Source organism: Mustela lutreola, chromosome 10, assembly GCF_030435805.1.
Source record: "Mustela lutreola isolate mMusLut2 chromosome 10, mMusLut2.pri, whole genome shotgun sequence".
NCBI classification, from domain to species: Eukaryota; Metazoa; Chordata; class Mammalia; order Carnivora; family Mustelidae; genus Mustela; species Mustela lutreola.
Genome location: NC_081299.1, coordinates 27,528,928 through 27,542,675, shown reverse-complemented (window position 1 = coordinate 27,542,675; position 13,748 = coordinate 27,528,928). Strand labels below are relative to the sequence as shown.

At 46.4% G+C, this 13,748-nt stretch overlaps 1 protein-coding gene across 4 annotated transcripts in view; it reads right to left on the bottom strand.

Moving 5' to 3' along the window:
- Positions 1-156: 156 nt before the first annotated feature.
- The window catches only part of THRAP3 (thyroid hormone receptor associated protein 3), a 75,478-nt gene continuing 61,886 nt past the window's right edge, over positions 157-13,748 (bottom strand). For 3 of the 4 annotated variants that reach the window (XM_059136162.1, XM_059136164.1, XM_059136163.1), the window contains 8 exons: positions 12,057-12,770; positions 10,941-11,113; positions 10,086-10,197; positions 8,915-8,999; positions 6,793-6,980; positions 4,054-4,249; positions 3,464-3,607; positions 157-1,756 (listed from right to left, as the gene is read on the bottom strand). In XM_059136162.1, coding sequence (XP_058992145.1) covers positions 1,535-1,756; positions 3,464-3,607; positions 4,054-4,249; positions 6,793-6,980; positions 8,915-8,999; positions 10,086-10,197; positions 10,941-11,113; positions 12,057-12,770 — 1,834 coding nt within the window. In that variant the 3' untranslated portion in view covers positions 157-1,534. The remainder of the gene's footprint in view (positions 1,757-3,463; positions 3,608-4,053; positions 4,250-6,792; positions 6,981-8,914; positions 9,000-10,085; positions 10,198-10,940; positions 11,114-12,056; positions 12,771-13,748) is intronic. The other variant, XM_059136165.1, reaches the window with a different exon arrangement.

The window sequence follows — 13,748 nt, the reverse complement described above, 5'->3', positions numbered from 1 at the left end:
GGAAGGAACTGAGCAACAGCCTCAGAGACAGCCATGAGAGTTGCTCTTTCAGGTTCCCTGAAGCTGCTATTCCCCACCCCACCACACACACACACACACACACACACACACACATACTCTCTCTCTCTCTCTAAAGGTGACAATGACCAGAGTCCATTTACATCTGCCTTCTTCATTTATTTTTTTATTTGCAGGAGGAGTTGAAACAAATTTTAAGGGTGTTTTCATTTTTTTTCCCCTAAACATGAATCATTCAAGTAAAACCAACTTAACTATAGAAATGTAGCAAAGTAAGGGGGAAAGAAGCACAACAACCCAAGAGGCAAAGGTTGGGGGCGGGGGGAGAAGAGGTGGGTGCAGTCCGCATATAACATATGCATAAATGCCGTATGATTCACCTGCTCAGGACCGCCTCCCCAGAAGGCAAGCACAAGGACCCATTTAAAGAGGATGTTTTCCCCCCCAAACATCCAAGAATGTTTCAACTTAAAGCTTAAGGTTAAAAAAAAAAGAAAGGAAAAGAAAAAAACAAACTCCCACAAACCACCCAGCCATAACCACCTTCCTTAATCGACCATAGGAGTTTCTTTTCATTTTATAAAAAGATTAATAAAAAATATTGAAAAAATTATTTTCTCATCTTATATTTGTAAAGATAATAGAATTCAGAAGTTTCTTAGAAAACAGACCAGAAACTGCCGACCAGTTTCCACCCCTGTTGCTGAGAGGATCAGCAGGACTACAAAGTTTGGGATACTGGAGCTGCTGGTGGAGAATGGGATGCCCAGCCCAGAAAAAATCAGAAAATATTGGGGTGGGGGGGGGACACGTGGGGTGTGGTTACAGCCATGGAATACATGGCTGTGCAGAAAAGGGGAACACAAGGTGGTCAGAAAGGCCTTGAACTCCTCCTCGACATACAAAACCGATTTTTACAAAGATCCAAGCAGTTTGGTCCCAAACTGAGGTGAACACTTCAATGTTTATTCACATGCTTTGTTTTCTCTTTGAAGAATCAAAGTTGCCCAAATTAAATCTTTCTGCTATTATTACTACATATGCCTAAAAAAGGAAAGAAAAAGAAAAAAGGGATGAAGAAGGGCTTTTAAAATCAGGATAAGAAAGAAGAGATTGAAAATCATCAAATTAGTCCTCTTAGCTCCAAATGAAAGAAAGAACAAAACTGTCGGTTTCTAATAGGGAACAAACCCAAATCCAAGTATCGCTCTCCCCTCCCTACCCCAGCCCCCACCCCGCACACCAACAACAAATGAGAAACACAGCTAAAGCCCAACGTGTTGTGTTCTGCTCTGCTCAAGAGCCGGGCCTGACCCCAGGCTCCTCGGCCGGCCGCCTCTGTCCAGTGGGACGCAGCGCCAGGGATGCTTTCGGCTGTAGTAGGATTCTGCGTGGCTGGCTGGTGGCGGGTAGGGGTAGGATTTTTGCAATCTTCAGGCTCCTCTGTTTTGCTCCTCACCAGCCATCTTCCCAGCGCCCTCTCTCCCCTGGGCAGGGGCTCCCATCAGAGTGGCCCCTACTCAGTTGTGGGCTGTAAATTGTCCTTCTCTTCTCGGTTCTCTGTCCCACTCTCGTCGTCTTCAATCTCCCCTTCCTCCCCACTAAACTTGTCGTGGGCCCATTTGGGGCTGGTGCTGGACTTCCGGAACATGAACCGGCCTCGACCCCGAGGGAAGGCTCCTCGGCCCCGGCCCCGGCTCACCCACTTCTCACTGCCTTCACCTTCACGGTCATCATGCTGAGAGAAAAGAAAACTGCCATCAATCCCGGAGCGAACAAGAGTAGCCAGAACCCTCTTCTCCCCCAAAATGTGACTTTCTCATACCAATCTTTTACCTCACCCCACCTTTTGTTGCTTTTCTGTCCTCCTCCCCTTCTCCTACTCCAAAAATGCTACTGATTCAGATCCAAGAGAATATTCCACCGGGGCCTGAGGCATTCTGAGGCAATAACTGGGCATTACAATGATGATGATAAAATCTTCACTGAGGCCCAAGAGACCTTCACCTGCATTTTCTCCTTTAAACCTCACATCTCCCCTACTATCACCATCACCCTCCACTCTGCCAGGAACTTAAGGGGACTTTATGTTATTTAATATTCCAGGTCTCAAAGGACAGGTCTGAGAAAGCCAAGCAAACACCAAAACATGAGATTCTGTCTGGTCTGGGATGTCAGGGAGCTCGTTGGCACGCAAGTTCTTGCCCACCCCAGCCAAGAACAGGCAGGGAGACCAAGGGCAAAATGACCCGGTCATGGTCTCAGACTTGTGAGTGGCAAAGATAGGACCCAGAACCCAGCCTCCCATCTCTCTCTCGCCTCTGTAATTTCACGCAGAGAGGCTGTGCGGCAGAGCAGGAAAACCCCAGCCTGCATCTCGATCCTCCCCTGATAATCACCCGAGAGAAGGGCTCCAATGACAGAATGAGGGAGAAAGCACTCTGAAAACTACAAGTTGTTGGTTTCATCAGCCCCGTGGCTTCAAAACCTCTAAACCATCCCTTAGGTCCCAGGGACCAACTCAGTGAGAGGGCCAGTTGCTTCCCGCCAGGGCTGCTGGTTCAACAGCCTAAACACAGGAGGTCAACAATGCTGCTTCAGGCAGCAAATTGGGACAGGGAGAAGGACTCAGATGGCTTTCACCTTCCCCCTGGAGCAGTGCCACTCCAGCACCTGTGGAGTTGGCCCAGTCAACGTTCCCCTAGATGCAGGCCCAAGGGTCCCTGAGGAGTCTCCAGCCTCCCCAGAACAGGGAAGGTGGCTGTAAACCTGTGCCACTGCTGGTACAGCCCCGCACTGGTCCTGCTTGTGGCGAGGCAGCTTCAGCTGCAGGCTTACCTTGGTTACAACACTCCAAGTCCCATCTGCTTGGACCTGAGCCTGCTGTTCAAACAGCAGGACTGACAGAACTTACTCCCTGGCCAGGTAATCCAGCCTAGACGAGCCCCAAAGTGAGGGACGCATGGAGGGAGACCCACAAAGTGCCTGCTGCCTAGGAATGACCAACAGCTCAGATGAGAGACGCCCCAGTGACATCTCATTCTGGAGACAGAGCCTCTCCTCGAAGAGATCCTGAGCTGTCTTTCTATCTTGTACTCGGGAAGGACAGCGTGAACTGCGAACTTGGGGGGAAAAGTATGGACTCTGTCCCTGGATAAAGGCTGGAGGGCAGCCGAGGATGGGCTAGCAATTAGACCAGCTCACAACTCAAAAAGCCCAGAGCCTCCCTTCTTGCTTATCCTGAAATCCACACGCCTCCCAGATGAGGCCAGGATCCCGCCTCGCGGGAGAACACGCCTCTAGCCAGCAGTGCACTATCCCCCAAGTACAAAGAACTCCTGCACATGCCTTTCATCACGGCTCTGGACAGACCAATGAAGCCTCGGGGTCAGCCATGCTGTGTGCCAGAGGCCCCCGGCCCTTCCTGGTCATCCCAGACACATACCAGGTAATACTTCTTGCTTTTGGGCGTGTACTCGGGGTCCCACTCCTCCTCCCGGTTTCTCTTTTGAAAATCGTTGCTGCTGCTGCTGTTGTTGCTACCGGAGTAGGTGCCTCTCCCCCAGCCTCTCCCTCTGGCTCGAAACTGCTGTGGCATAAACGGGGAAAAGGAACAAAGAAGTGCGTCAGGAGTGGAGAAAAACCATTCCCTGCCTTCTGCTCAAATACCTCCTCTGGCACAGGACAGACAGGGGTCCTCTAGTCAATCAGCCAATCAACTGGCTTCTAGCCACTGCCATTGTACTCGGGTCTGTAGTCCAGGCAGAGAACTGGATGGCACAAGGCCCTCCTCCCTACAGATGCTGTAGCAGTCAAGGTAAATGTGGAAATCTGGAGGCCAGAAGCCCTGAGAGGCTTTCTGGGTAAGCACGATTATGAACAGAAAAATAACTAGAAGCAAAAAGCCTGGGGGAGGGGGCACCACAGATTCTGGGACGGAGAGCTTGGGTTTCTGTAGCAAGGGTAACAAAACTAGTAACCTGATAATCACATAACCAGAACCTGCGGGAGCAGGGAGAGGGGGAAGGATCTTACGAAGGTCCCTCGAGCTCTGCCGCCTCTTTCACTTGGACCCACGAAGTCTTTGGTCCCTAGTCTTGACTTGTCAAAGCCTGTGGTGCTCTCTTCCCTCTCCTCCGTCTCTTCAGTGTACTCCTCCGCTTTGTAGGAATGGGATGACTGGGACGAAGAGGAGGAGGACCTGGACCGGTCTCGTGCTCTCCGGTGCTTCCTATGAGAACAGAAGAGCCGAGGATTTAAATCAGTCGGCGCTGGGGGACAGCCCTCAGCTGGGGCCTCACTAGAGAATCACGAGCATGTCTGTGATGAAGACTCCGAAGATGCATAACCTCAAGACTCGCCCCCAGCTACCCACCCAGGGCACCTAGAGTTTCCTCTCAATTCTGAGTCATGTGTCTGTGTCTTAGCCAATGAAGAACATGGGACATGCACAGTAAGAGGAAGAGAACACGGCCCGCTGTGATACATATGCGTGAATGAGGAAGGCAGAAGGAAGCCAACACTGCACTGGGAGCCCTGATGTACTGCGCACCTTACATTACCTTCATTTCTCACAGGAAGAACGCAAGCTGCCTCACGGGCCTGTTCTTAAGACTGAACAAACCACATGCTTCAACACTCTACAGGGACAGAGCAGGCAGGCTGCCAACGGCAACCGTGACCCTTCAGGAGCATTTCCCCATTTTATAGACAGCGGAGATTCAGGGTGACCAAGCTGAGCAGAAGCTGGGCTCAAAGCTAGCTCTAATTAGACAACGACTCCACATGCCACCTCTCACTGAGCTCAAACAGGGTGAGTTAGTAAGCACAGGATCTGGCAAAACTCTTCCCAGAGTGACTTCCCGCCCTTCCCTTCATCGGAGAGCAATTACAGACTAGGGCAAATGAGCTTACTACAGTGAGTCACTGTCTATGTACCAGAGGTTGGTGCCAGCCCTGCCATGTGCTGATGGAGCCCATTGGCTGCCTGTAAGGTGGCAGAAAGGCCAGTCACCCAGGACTACAGGACAACTTAGGGGAGAAGCCTGCCAAATGCCAGGAACCTCTCGTTGTCCTCCATTATGCAAAGTATCCTTCTGCCTCTCCCACCACACTCCCTAACATTTAAGAAGCTCAACAACTTAAATATTTAAACCCTAGTGGCTCTTTCTAGCATTTACTCATAAGAAGCCCAAGTTATTGTCATAGGATTTTTATAACTAAGATGTGTAAGTGTCTTGACTCCTGTAAGTCAGGGCTATTTTAAGAGGTTTTAAAAAATAAGACTCCAGGGACGCCTGGGTGGCTCAGTTGGTTGGATGACTGCCTTCGGCTCAGGTCATGATCCCGGAGTCCCGGGATCGAGTCCCGCATCGGTCTCCCAGCTCCACGGGGAGTCTGCTTCTCTCTCTGACCTTCTCCTCGCTCATGTTCTCTCTCACTGTCTCTCTCTCAAATAAATAAATAAAATCTTTAAAAAAAAAAAAAAAAAAAAAAAAAAAAAAAATAAGACTCCAAAAGGCCCCAGATTTGAGTCCCAGCACCACCTTCCATACTTGTGTGACCTTGGGTGAGCTGTCCTTCACTCCTATGACAAACAGTTTTGTCAACTGAGGCGTGACTTAGAGTGAGAGTAAGCGTGAGGGTAAGCATCTTTCTTCTTGCCCCATTCAGAGAATACTAGGGTTTCAAAGACTGCAAGGCAAGTCAGAGGAAGAGACATGTGTTCCAGGGAAAGCAATCAGGATCAATAATCCAAACCCAACCCTGAAATGCTGGAGGAGTCCTGCTGCTTCTCCACCAGCAAGCGGCGCTGAGGACTGCTGTACAGCCACCTCCACTCTCCGCGAGGATGATCGAGTCCCTCGTCAACAGGCAGCCCCGAAGGCTGCCAGGGCTCCCAGGGCAGAAGTAACACAGCGGAGAGGGAGACAAAGTGGAACAGAACACCTGGGTTTTGATGCCAGCTGATCTTAGACAAATCATCTGTCCTCTTAGACCAATCATTATGAGCCTGGCTTATCTTTCAAAATGGGCAAAACGGGTACCACACCAAGTGTCCAACTTATTTCAAAGGATTGTTATCAGCAAGTGGATATGAAAATGCTTGCCGGCCGAAGTTCACAGACAGGAAAAGTGGTGTTGCTTCATATGGGAAAGTGCAGGGCTTCAACTCCTCCATGTTTAATGAGACATGATTGAAAAGGCATGGAACTTTCACAGATGTAAACAGAAACAGGACCTTGGCATGGATGCTGCCCTAGGACGTTCAACAATGCTACCTTTGTTTAAAGAGTATTTGGAATACCTCACTTGGAGGTGTCTGCGAAACTAGTTCTGAAAAGGCATTTAAGATCAACAATCTTGTCCTATCTAGTTTCACTCTATTTCTTTGACAAAACCAGCCAACAACTTTGAACTGTTTCAAAAACGTACGTCTCCACAAAGATTTGTGATGAAAAAGAACATATAAAAGAAAATGCCTAACACAACCCAGAAGGAATTCCCAAGTCATTTTCTGCTCCGTCCATATAGCCAAATTAAATGCCCATCTCCCAGGAGGCCTTCTTTATTAGACAAGGATCACACCTACTTTAATGCAGAAATTCTGTTTTCAGCCAGGGACCTTACTTGACAGTTCCATGTTATACAAGAACTGCTATCATTCCTAACCCTGAACTTCTTTGGCTTAGAAGGTCTGGTATACAGTCCAAAAGGAGCAGACAAGAGACCCCACACTCCAGAGTCTGAAGGAAGGAACAGGGGCTTACGTACTTCTGCTTCTTTGATCCTTTATGAGTTTTCTCTGTTTTCTCAGCTGATCTTTCCCTTGAGTGGCTTGAGTCTCTGGAATCTACTGATTCTCTTGATTTACCTCGTTTAAGATCTCTCTCCTTATGTTTTTTACGACGTTCAATATCAAGGCGGAGATCAACAGGATCATCTTTGTATTTTCCCTCAGCCTGCCGTAAGAGAAATCAAAATTAAGGTTTTTGGGATTCAGGGCTGACAACTCAACCACCCCATAAACTGTGGTTTCTACTCCAATGAAGTGGTGCAGAGGAAGCACTGGGAGTGTGAGCTCCTCACCCAAGCTTGGAGGGCATATAGGATTTCCCACAGAAGTCCCTTCCTGAGGGTCCCTCACAGAACCCAAACTGTTCTCTAAAATGATGACGATTGCCTTCTGAAAATGCCAGACATTGATCTTGCCTTGTTTGTTTTCTCTGTGGCCCAGTAATGACTCTGGCTAGCCTACACACTGAGTAGGCCCAAATCAGCTTCACAAGGTGGCCGGTTAGGCTGGCTCAGCCTAGTCACCATCAAGAGTGTAAATGCTGGTGTCGTGTCATCCTTCCCTACCTACACTGTGGCAGCCACCATGGGTTTACCCTCTCCTTGGAATAAGCTCTTAGTATGGAGCCCAACAAGAGACTGTGGGACACTTCAGCAGCCTACCAAAAAGCCCAGTTACAGTGAGAAATTGCTTTAGAGAGGGAATAGCAAAACCACAATGGAGAATCCACAAAGTGGCAATACCAGGTCCAGTTTTATTTTAAAAAGGGAAAAGGCAGCAGCAAAAAAGGAAGGTACCTTTTTTTTTTTTTCCCCCTGACTTCCTTTTATTAAGTCGAATTCCCCAGGGCATGTGTGATGTGGATTCAGCGGTGGTGGCAGTGCTGCGTGCCCCAAACCAGGGCAGGGCTTTCAACAGCTTGGGACACTCAGAGCACAGAGGGCCAGGCGGATTCAGGGACATGAAGCACTAGGACTTGGCTCATGGGAGGTAAAACCTCTCTAAAAGAGGAAGGAATGGGCAGTTCACTCCATATAAATATCTCACACAAAGTACTAAGCTTTTTGTTGAAATGAAGTTCAAGAAGGTTTATTTCTATCCTGTTCGTTTTTTAGAGGGAATGGGGCCTCTGTGCCCTCCAAAGACCCAAAAAGGGGGCAGATGCTGCTCCCTGAGGCTGTACACCCACAGCACCTCTATGGAGCAGGCCCAGAGGGTGAGCACTCTTCTGCTGTCTCAAAGCCTTGCATTTCACAGGGTCAGTGCCAAGCTGGTGAGAACATGAAGAAAAAGAAAGGAGGGGGAGCGGGGAGAGAAGAGAGACTGTGCAGAGGGCCTCTCATTACATTTGACTACCGAGACAAATTCATTTGGAAGACCTGAAGATGAGCATCTTTAGGAAAAGGTTTCAGCAGCACTGGAAGAGCCATCTTTAATTTTAAATTTCAACTGTATATGTGAATGAAGGTCAATAAATACTAAGACTTTAAAAAAAAACCCAAATCTATTATTTCATAGTAAAAGATCGCATACAAGCCTTAACCTCTTCATTAACTCTGCGTGCACATCACTGCAAATGTAGCTGGGCTATCAAAATAATGTTTAGCTTTAAAGTAATAGTAACCAACAGATGATAAATATGGTACAATGTTAGGAAAAAAAAAAAACTGGACTAGCTGTTTAAAACAGTCTACCATGTTAAGATATGAATATTTCACTCTCCTCTGACATGCATGTCTTTTTGAAATCATGGTTGGAAATAGTGCATGTAATATAGTTGATTTGATAATACTTACAAGCAGAAAAATATCACAAAAAGTTTCTTCTCTCATCATGGGCACTTGTTCCAAAACTCCTCTCTTTTTTTTCTCAAGCTCACCTCAATAGACTTTGGGGTCATTTACCATATTCTAACCACTTCACAAAGGTTGTTGATACATTTAATAAAAATTAACCCTTTGTAGTTCATTTTTAGAATTATGCCCATCCTTAAAAGAAAAACACAAACTTAAGTAGAGAGTAATTTAAACAAACACATTTCTGTCAAGTTCATGCCCAACGCACTCATTTTGTTGGAATTACGATCAAAGCACAGTTCACCTTATAGCCAGGTTCCCGTGGACTTTTCATTTCATCATGAGCCAAACCATGTTTTCTGAATGTACTGGGAGAAATGTCTATCCTCCTAAAAATTGAAAATAGGAAAACTGCTTAATAATCCCCATAATGTGAATGTATTATTGGTAGTATTTTAGTTCCTAGTTGGTTAAGAGAATCCTAGGCATTCCTTTAAATTATGTCTCATAACTTACAAATATATATTACTAATATTCTTTGCTTACATATTTATCCTGTCCCATAGGTGTGTCTGTGTACAGGCACATGAGCACACGCGTACACACACACACACACACACACACACACACACACACAGACCAACTTCTCAGTCAAACTCTAACTGAAGAAACTTCTTATTCCTTCCTAGTACTGTTACAGCCAGGAAGAAAGACACCTACACCCACGCCTATAATCTCAAGTTCACATCAAGACTATCCATGCCCTGCTAACCTCAAAGAGCAGTTTTCGTCTTGGGAATAAGAATATAATGGACCATTATTTACCTATGAGATAAGGTCTAGGTGAGAAAACTGCCTGATAAATACACACATCCTGAAGACCCCAGACTGTTGTAGAAAGATGGTTCTCCTCCCTACTACAACTGAGATGATTAGTAAGAAATTAAAGCTACAGCCAAGTTTGCTTCTAGACAAAGCCCCTAGGTGCTGAATATGCTCCCACAACTGAATGTGACGGTCTTTAAACCTGCTGGGCTTTTAAACCCTTTGACATAATCCTCCAAGCTCTCCCATGCACTGGAAATTCTTCTAGAAGAAGAACTGCTACATGGAACACGTGTGTTCCATATAATGTGTTCCATATATCAGTCCTGGAAAAAAAGCTTAACATTTACTCCACCTGCAGCAAGTTCACCATGGTCTCAGGTTATCATCTGCCAGTTCTCAAGAATACAAGGATTCATCTATATCAAAAGGCTGGTCCTTCCTCAGGCCCACAGTGAAAAACTGCAGTCATCGAGGCATCCCCTTTCCACTCAAACTACAAACACCCACTGCTAACCTAGCATCCGGAGAATGTTCACCCTAAACTCCGCTGCTAAGGCACCCACCTAACATTGACAAGAACAAGATGAGTTTATCATTCGATGAGCAAGCTTTTATGGCCACCTCCAGCTTAAGGCCCAAGTCCTCACCTGTGTATCTCTGGGCTTTTCTTGTTTTTAGCTGCCTCCTGCTCAGTTCCCCTCTTTAGGTATTTAGTAAAGCGCTCATGCAATGTCATTCCTGAGGACCCAAAGTGATGTTCTGTGGGAATTCAAAGAAAAACACATTACACTCTCAAAGGTGGGACCAAATATTCGACTCTTCTGCATGAACCCGAAGCCACAGAGATGTGATTCAAGTAGTCAAATCCATGTAACAGACACACTGAAAAGGGGAAGGAAAGATGCCCGGGTCACACACCATACAATGTTGGCTACTGAATGTCCACTGTCGCTCTGTCTTAGGATGTGGGTATGAGGAAACCCAGAGCTCACTTCTCTATGAATCATGGCACCAACTCCCCCTGGAGTTAAATTTTCAAGTAGAACCTCTAACTGGCCCACCCCAGCTGCTGTATCACTTCTCTTTACTACTCCCCAACCTGCCCACCTCAGTTTGCCCAGGACATGGCAGAATAACGCAGAGAAGAAATTCACACCACTAGGTCTCTGAGAGACCTCTAGAGGCTTCCATCTGACAGACAGGAAAAAAGAGAGGTGCTGGAAAAGCCACACTCCCTTCTTCAAGCCTTGTGTGAAGGATTTTACCTCTTCTCATGATCACAGGTTACTAGCATTTCGTAATCTTCAACACTGTAATTAAAAAATGGAAACTCCTCCTTGGAAGGAATTTCCTTCGAACCAGTCCCTAGCTTCAAAGGCGCTTTTGATGAGATAAAGAGGCCTGAAAGGCTCCCTTACGCACCCAGTTATCATTGTGCTTGTAGCAGAGGAAATGAAGCCCGCAGAAAGGGCGCTCGCAGCAGGCTCGGGGTGTGCACTCACCTTTCACATGGTGAACGATGGTCACTATGTGCTGGGCAAACAGTTCAGAGGGGCTCCGCTGGGACTGAGCTGACTGTATGTGCTGGAAAATGGAACGAAATTCCTGTTCCTTTTTGTTGCTATGGACTAGATCCCGACAAAGCTTGCGTTCCTGAGCCAATAAGCCACTGGGTCTGGAAAAGAAACATAGGGAGGCCCAGTGTAACAAGATATACAGAAAGTCCAAACATTTAAACCCTAAAAAAGCAATGCTTTTCTCCCCGAGAGTTTAAAATTTACCCACAAAGTTACTTTTTGCTTCCCACCAAAGTTCAAAGTAACCTCAGGGGACCGTAACCTCAGGGGACCATAACGATGGGAAAGGAAGGTTAAGGGCATCCAAAATCTCTCTCCCCTTTTCTCAGTGGGAGTCCTTAACAGGAACAAATGGGCAGGGGGATGTACTGAACCTCAGTGAGTCTTGTTTTCGGAGTCACTGAGCTTTTAACACACACAACAAACCAAAGAGTATTTTAAAAGATCAACTAGCTTGGCCAGCCAGGACCACTCAGTGAAGTGGGATGTGGCCAGAATGCTGCTCAGGTGTACTTCCCACTGGCAGTACAGCTTTTGCCCCAGGTACAAAACACAGTCAGCCAGGGCCTCCTTACTCTGCTCAAGTTGGGCCAGGCAACTCTCCCCTGCCCCTGCCCCAACTTTAAAACTGTTACATTATGTGATGGAGGTGTGTAATAACAGACTTCAGTAACCTAGCTAGGAATGGAAAAATGGATTCTGGACAGCTCCACAAGGCAAAATCATCTTAAACACATTTAAGGGAAAAAATGGGATGATGGCAAGTAGGGTAATGGATAGAGGTCAAGAGGTGGGGGGACCCAACACCCAGAAAACCAGTCACTAAAAGATGCTTTATCACCCCTGTGATACGGTCCCTAACATACAACTGCTCAGTGACACATTAATTCCAGAAACAGGTGAACATTATCAGCACTGAAACTTGGACAGCAGGAGAAATACAAGAGGGGCCTGTCCTGGTTCCAGAACATCCTCAGGAAGAGGGGTTAGGAGATGCCCCTTAGCCCACTAAAGCCCTGAGGTTCAATGACTACATCTCACCTTGCAAGGTCCTCATCAAAAGAGTCCATCCGGACATTGACCTGGGCCTCTCGAGTAATGGAAAAGGAAGACTTCCCTGTGGAAAAGTCTCCTTTGGCTCCTAGCTTCTCTCGGCTCTCAGAGGTCTTTCTCGGGGGAGGTGATGAGTTTTTCTCCTGGACTGCTTTGTAAGCGGTCACTCGGAAATTCTTTTCAGGCACAAACCCCCTGTGCCCACTTTCGGTTCTCTTGGGTCCTCCCCGATCCTCCTTCTTGGATCTCTCTGAGAAAGATTCCTCCTCCAGCTCCTCTGTTTTCCTCTGCTTTTCCTTCCCTGGAGGTGCATATACCAGGCCCTCCCATTTGCCTGACTTCTCCTCCTCCTGGTTTTTGTTTGCCCCTGCTAGGGCTTTCGACATAAATTTGGGTTCATCATCAAACTCCGATTCCTTCCTTCCCTTAGCTTTGTCCTTATCTTGATCATCCATGTCTTCCTTATGGAAGTCTGCCATCTTCTTCTCAAAGTCATCTCGAAGCTTATACCTTTTGGGAGACTGGCTACCCCGAAAAGACTTGTCGGTATCAGTTTTGGGAGCAAATGGATCAGATTTCATTTTCGCATCACCCAAGCCCGTGTCAGAGAAGCTCCCTTTCTCTTTCATTTTCTCTTTATCGGTATTTGTTTGTTTCTGTTCCTTATCTTTTCCATTCTCTGTCTTCTGCTCATCTAGGTACCTATTTATAAAAACACAAGGGAGACACAAAAGAGGCCCCTTAAGCAACCTGATCTAAAACAGCACCATCTGGTCTTGTGTTTTTGATTCTTTGAACAAACATGTCTTGTGGATTCCAGTGTTACCAAAGGACTTTCTACTTGATTACTTTCTAGTAATTTCTGAAAAGCAGCCTTTCACAGATCTATGAACTTGGATGCCATTTAAGAGAAAAATACACGGTCCATAGAGTTGTGTTACAAGAGCAACCCAAAAGAAAACAGCAAAAGTAATTTTTAGGATACTAAAAAACAAAAACCTACTTACCTGTAAGTGGTCTAGGAAAAAAAAAATTAAGGTCTTATCCAACCTTCACTCAGTCACTTAAAATCTGCTTTCAGCAAAGTTAACATAGAATGTTCAACCTTGGACTGATTTTGCTTTTATACAACTCACATTTGGAAATACAAGTCTCAAAAAGAGACTTCATGTTTGCTTCAAGTCACCTAGAAGATCTAAATATGAAATATACTGTGAACACAAATAAAAACAAAATACAAGTTAATTGGGGGAAGGGGACAGAAACCATCCTACTCGTTCTTATGGAAAAGCAGAGCTCATGCCCGAGTCTCCTAATGAGACTCCCAGTTCTGGCAGGGAACCACACCTACACTTTAAAGCAGAGTCACTGAAGATTGGAAAAGTACACAGGCTGAACATCTCATCTGTACCATTAATGATGAAAGTCTAATCGAGTTATAGTGGCACTGCTATGGCAAAGAAGAATCGAAGGACAGGAGGACATCAACGAATATGCTAATAAGGAAATGGGGAGGGGGTGGAACCACCTGCCCAGTAAATTCCTCTTAACAACCTAGTCCCCATACAACTTCCCTGTTAAGTCTCTGCCATCCCAATCCATCCAACCGCACAAAGATAGATTCAGGTTCCAACTCACCATGTCCCCCAGAGCAGAAAGACAGAAGCACAGTCACGTCCT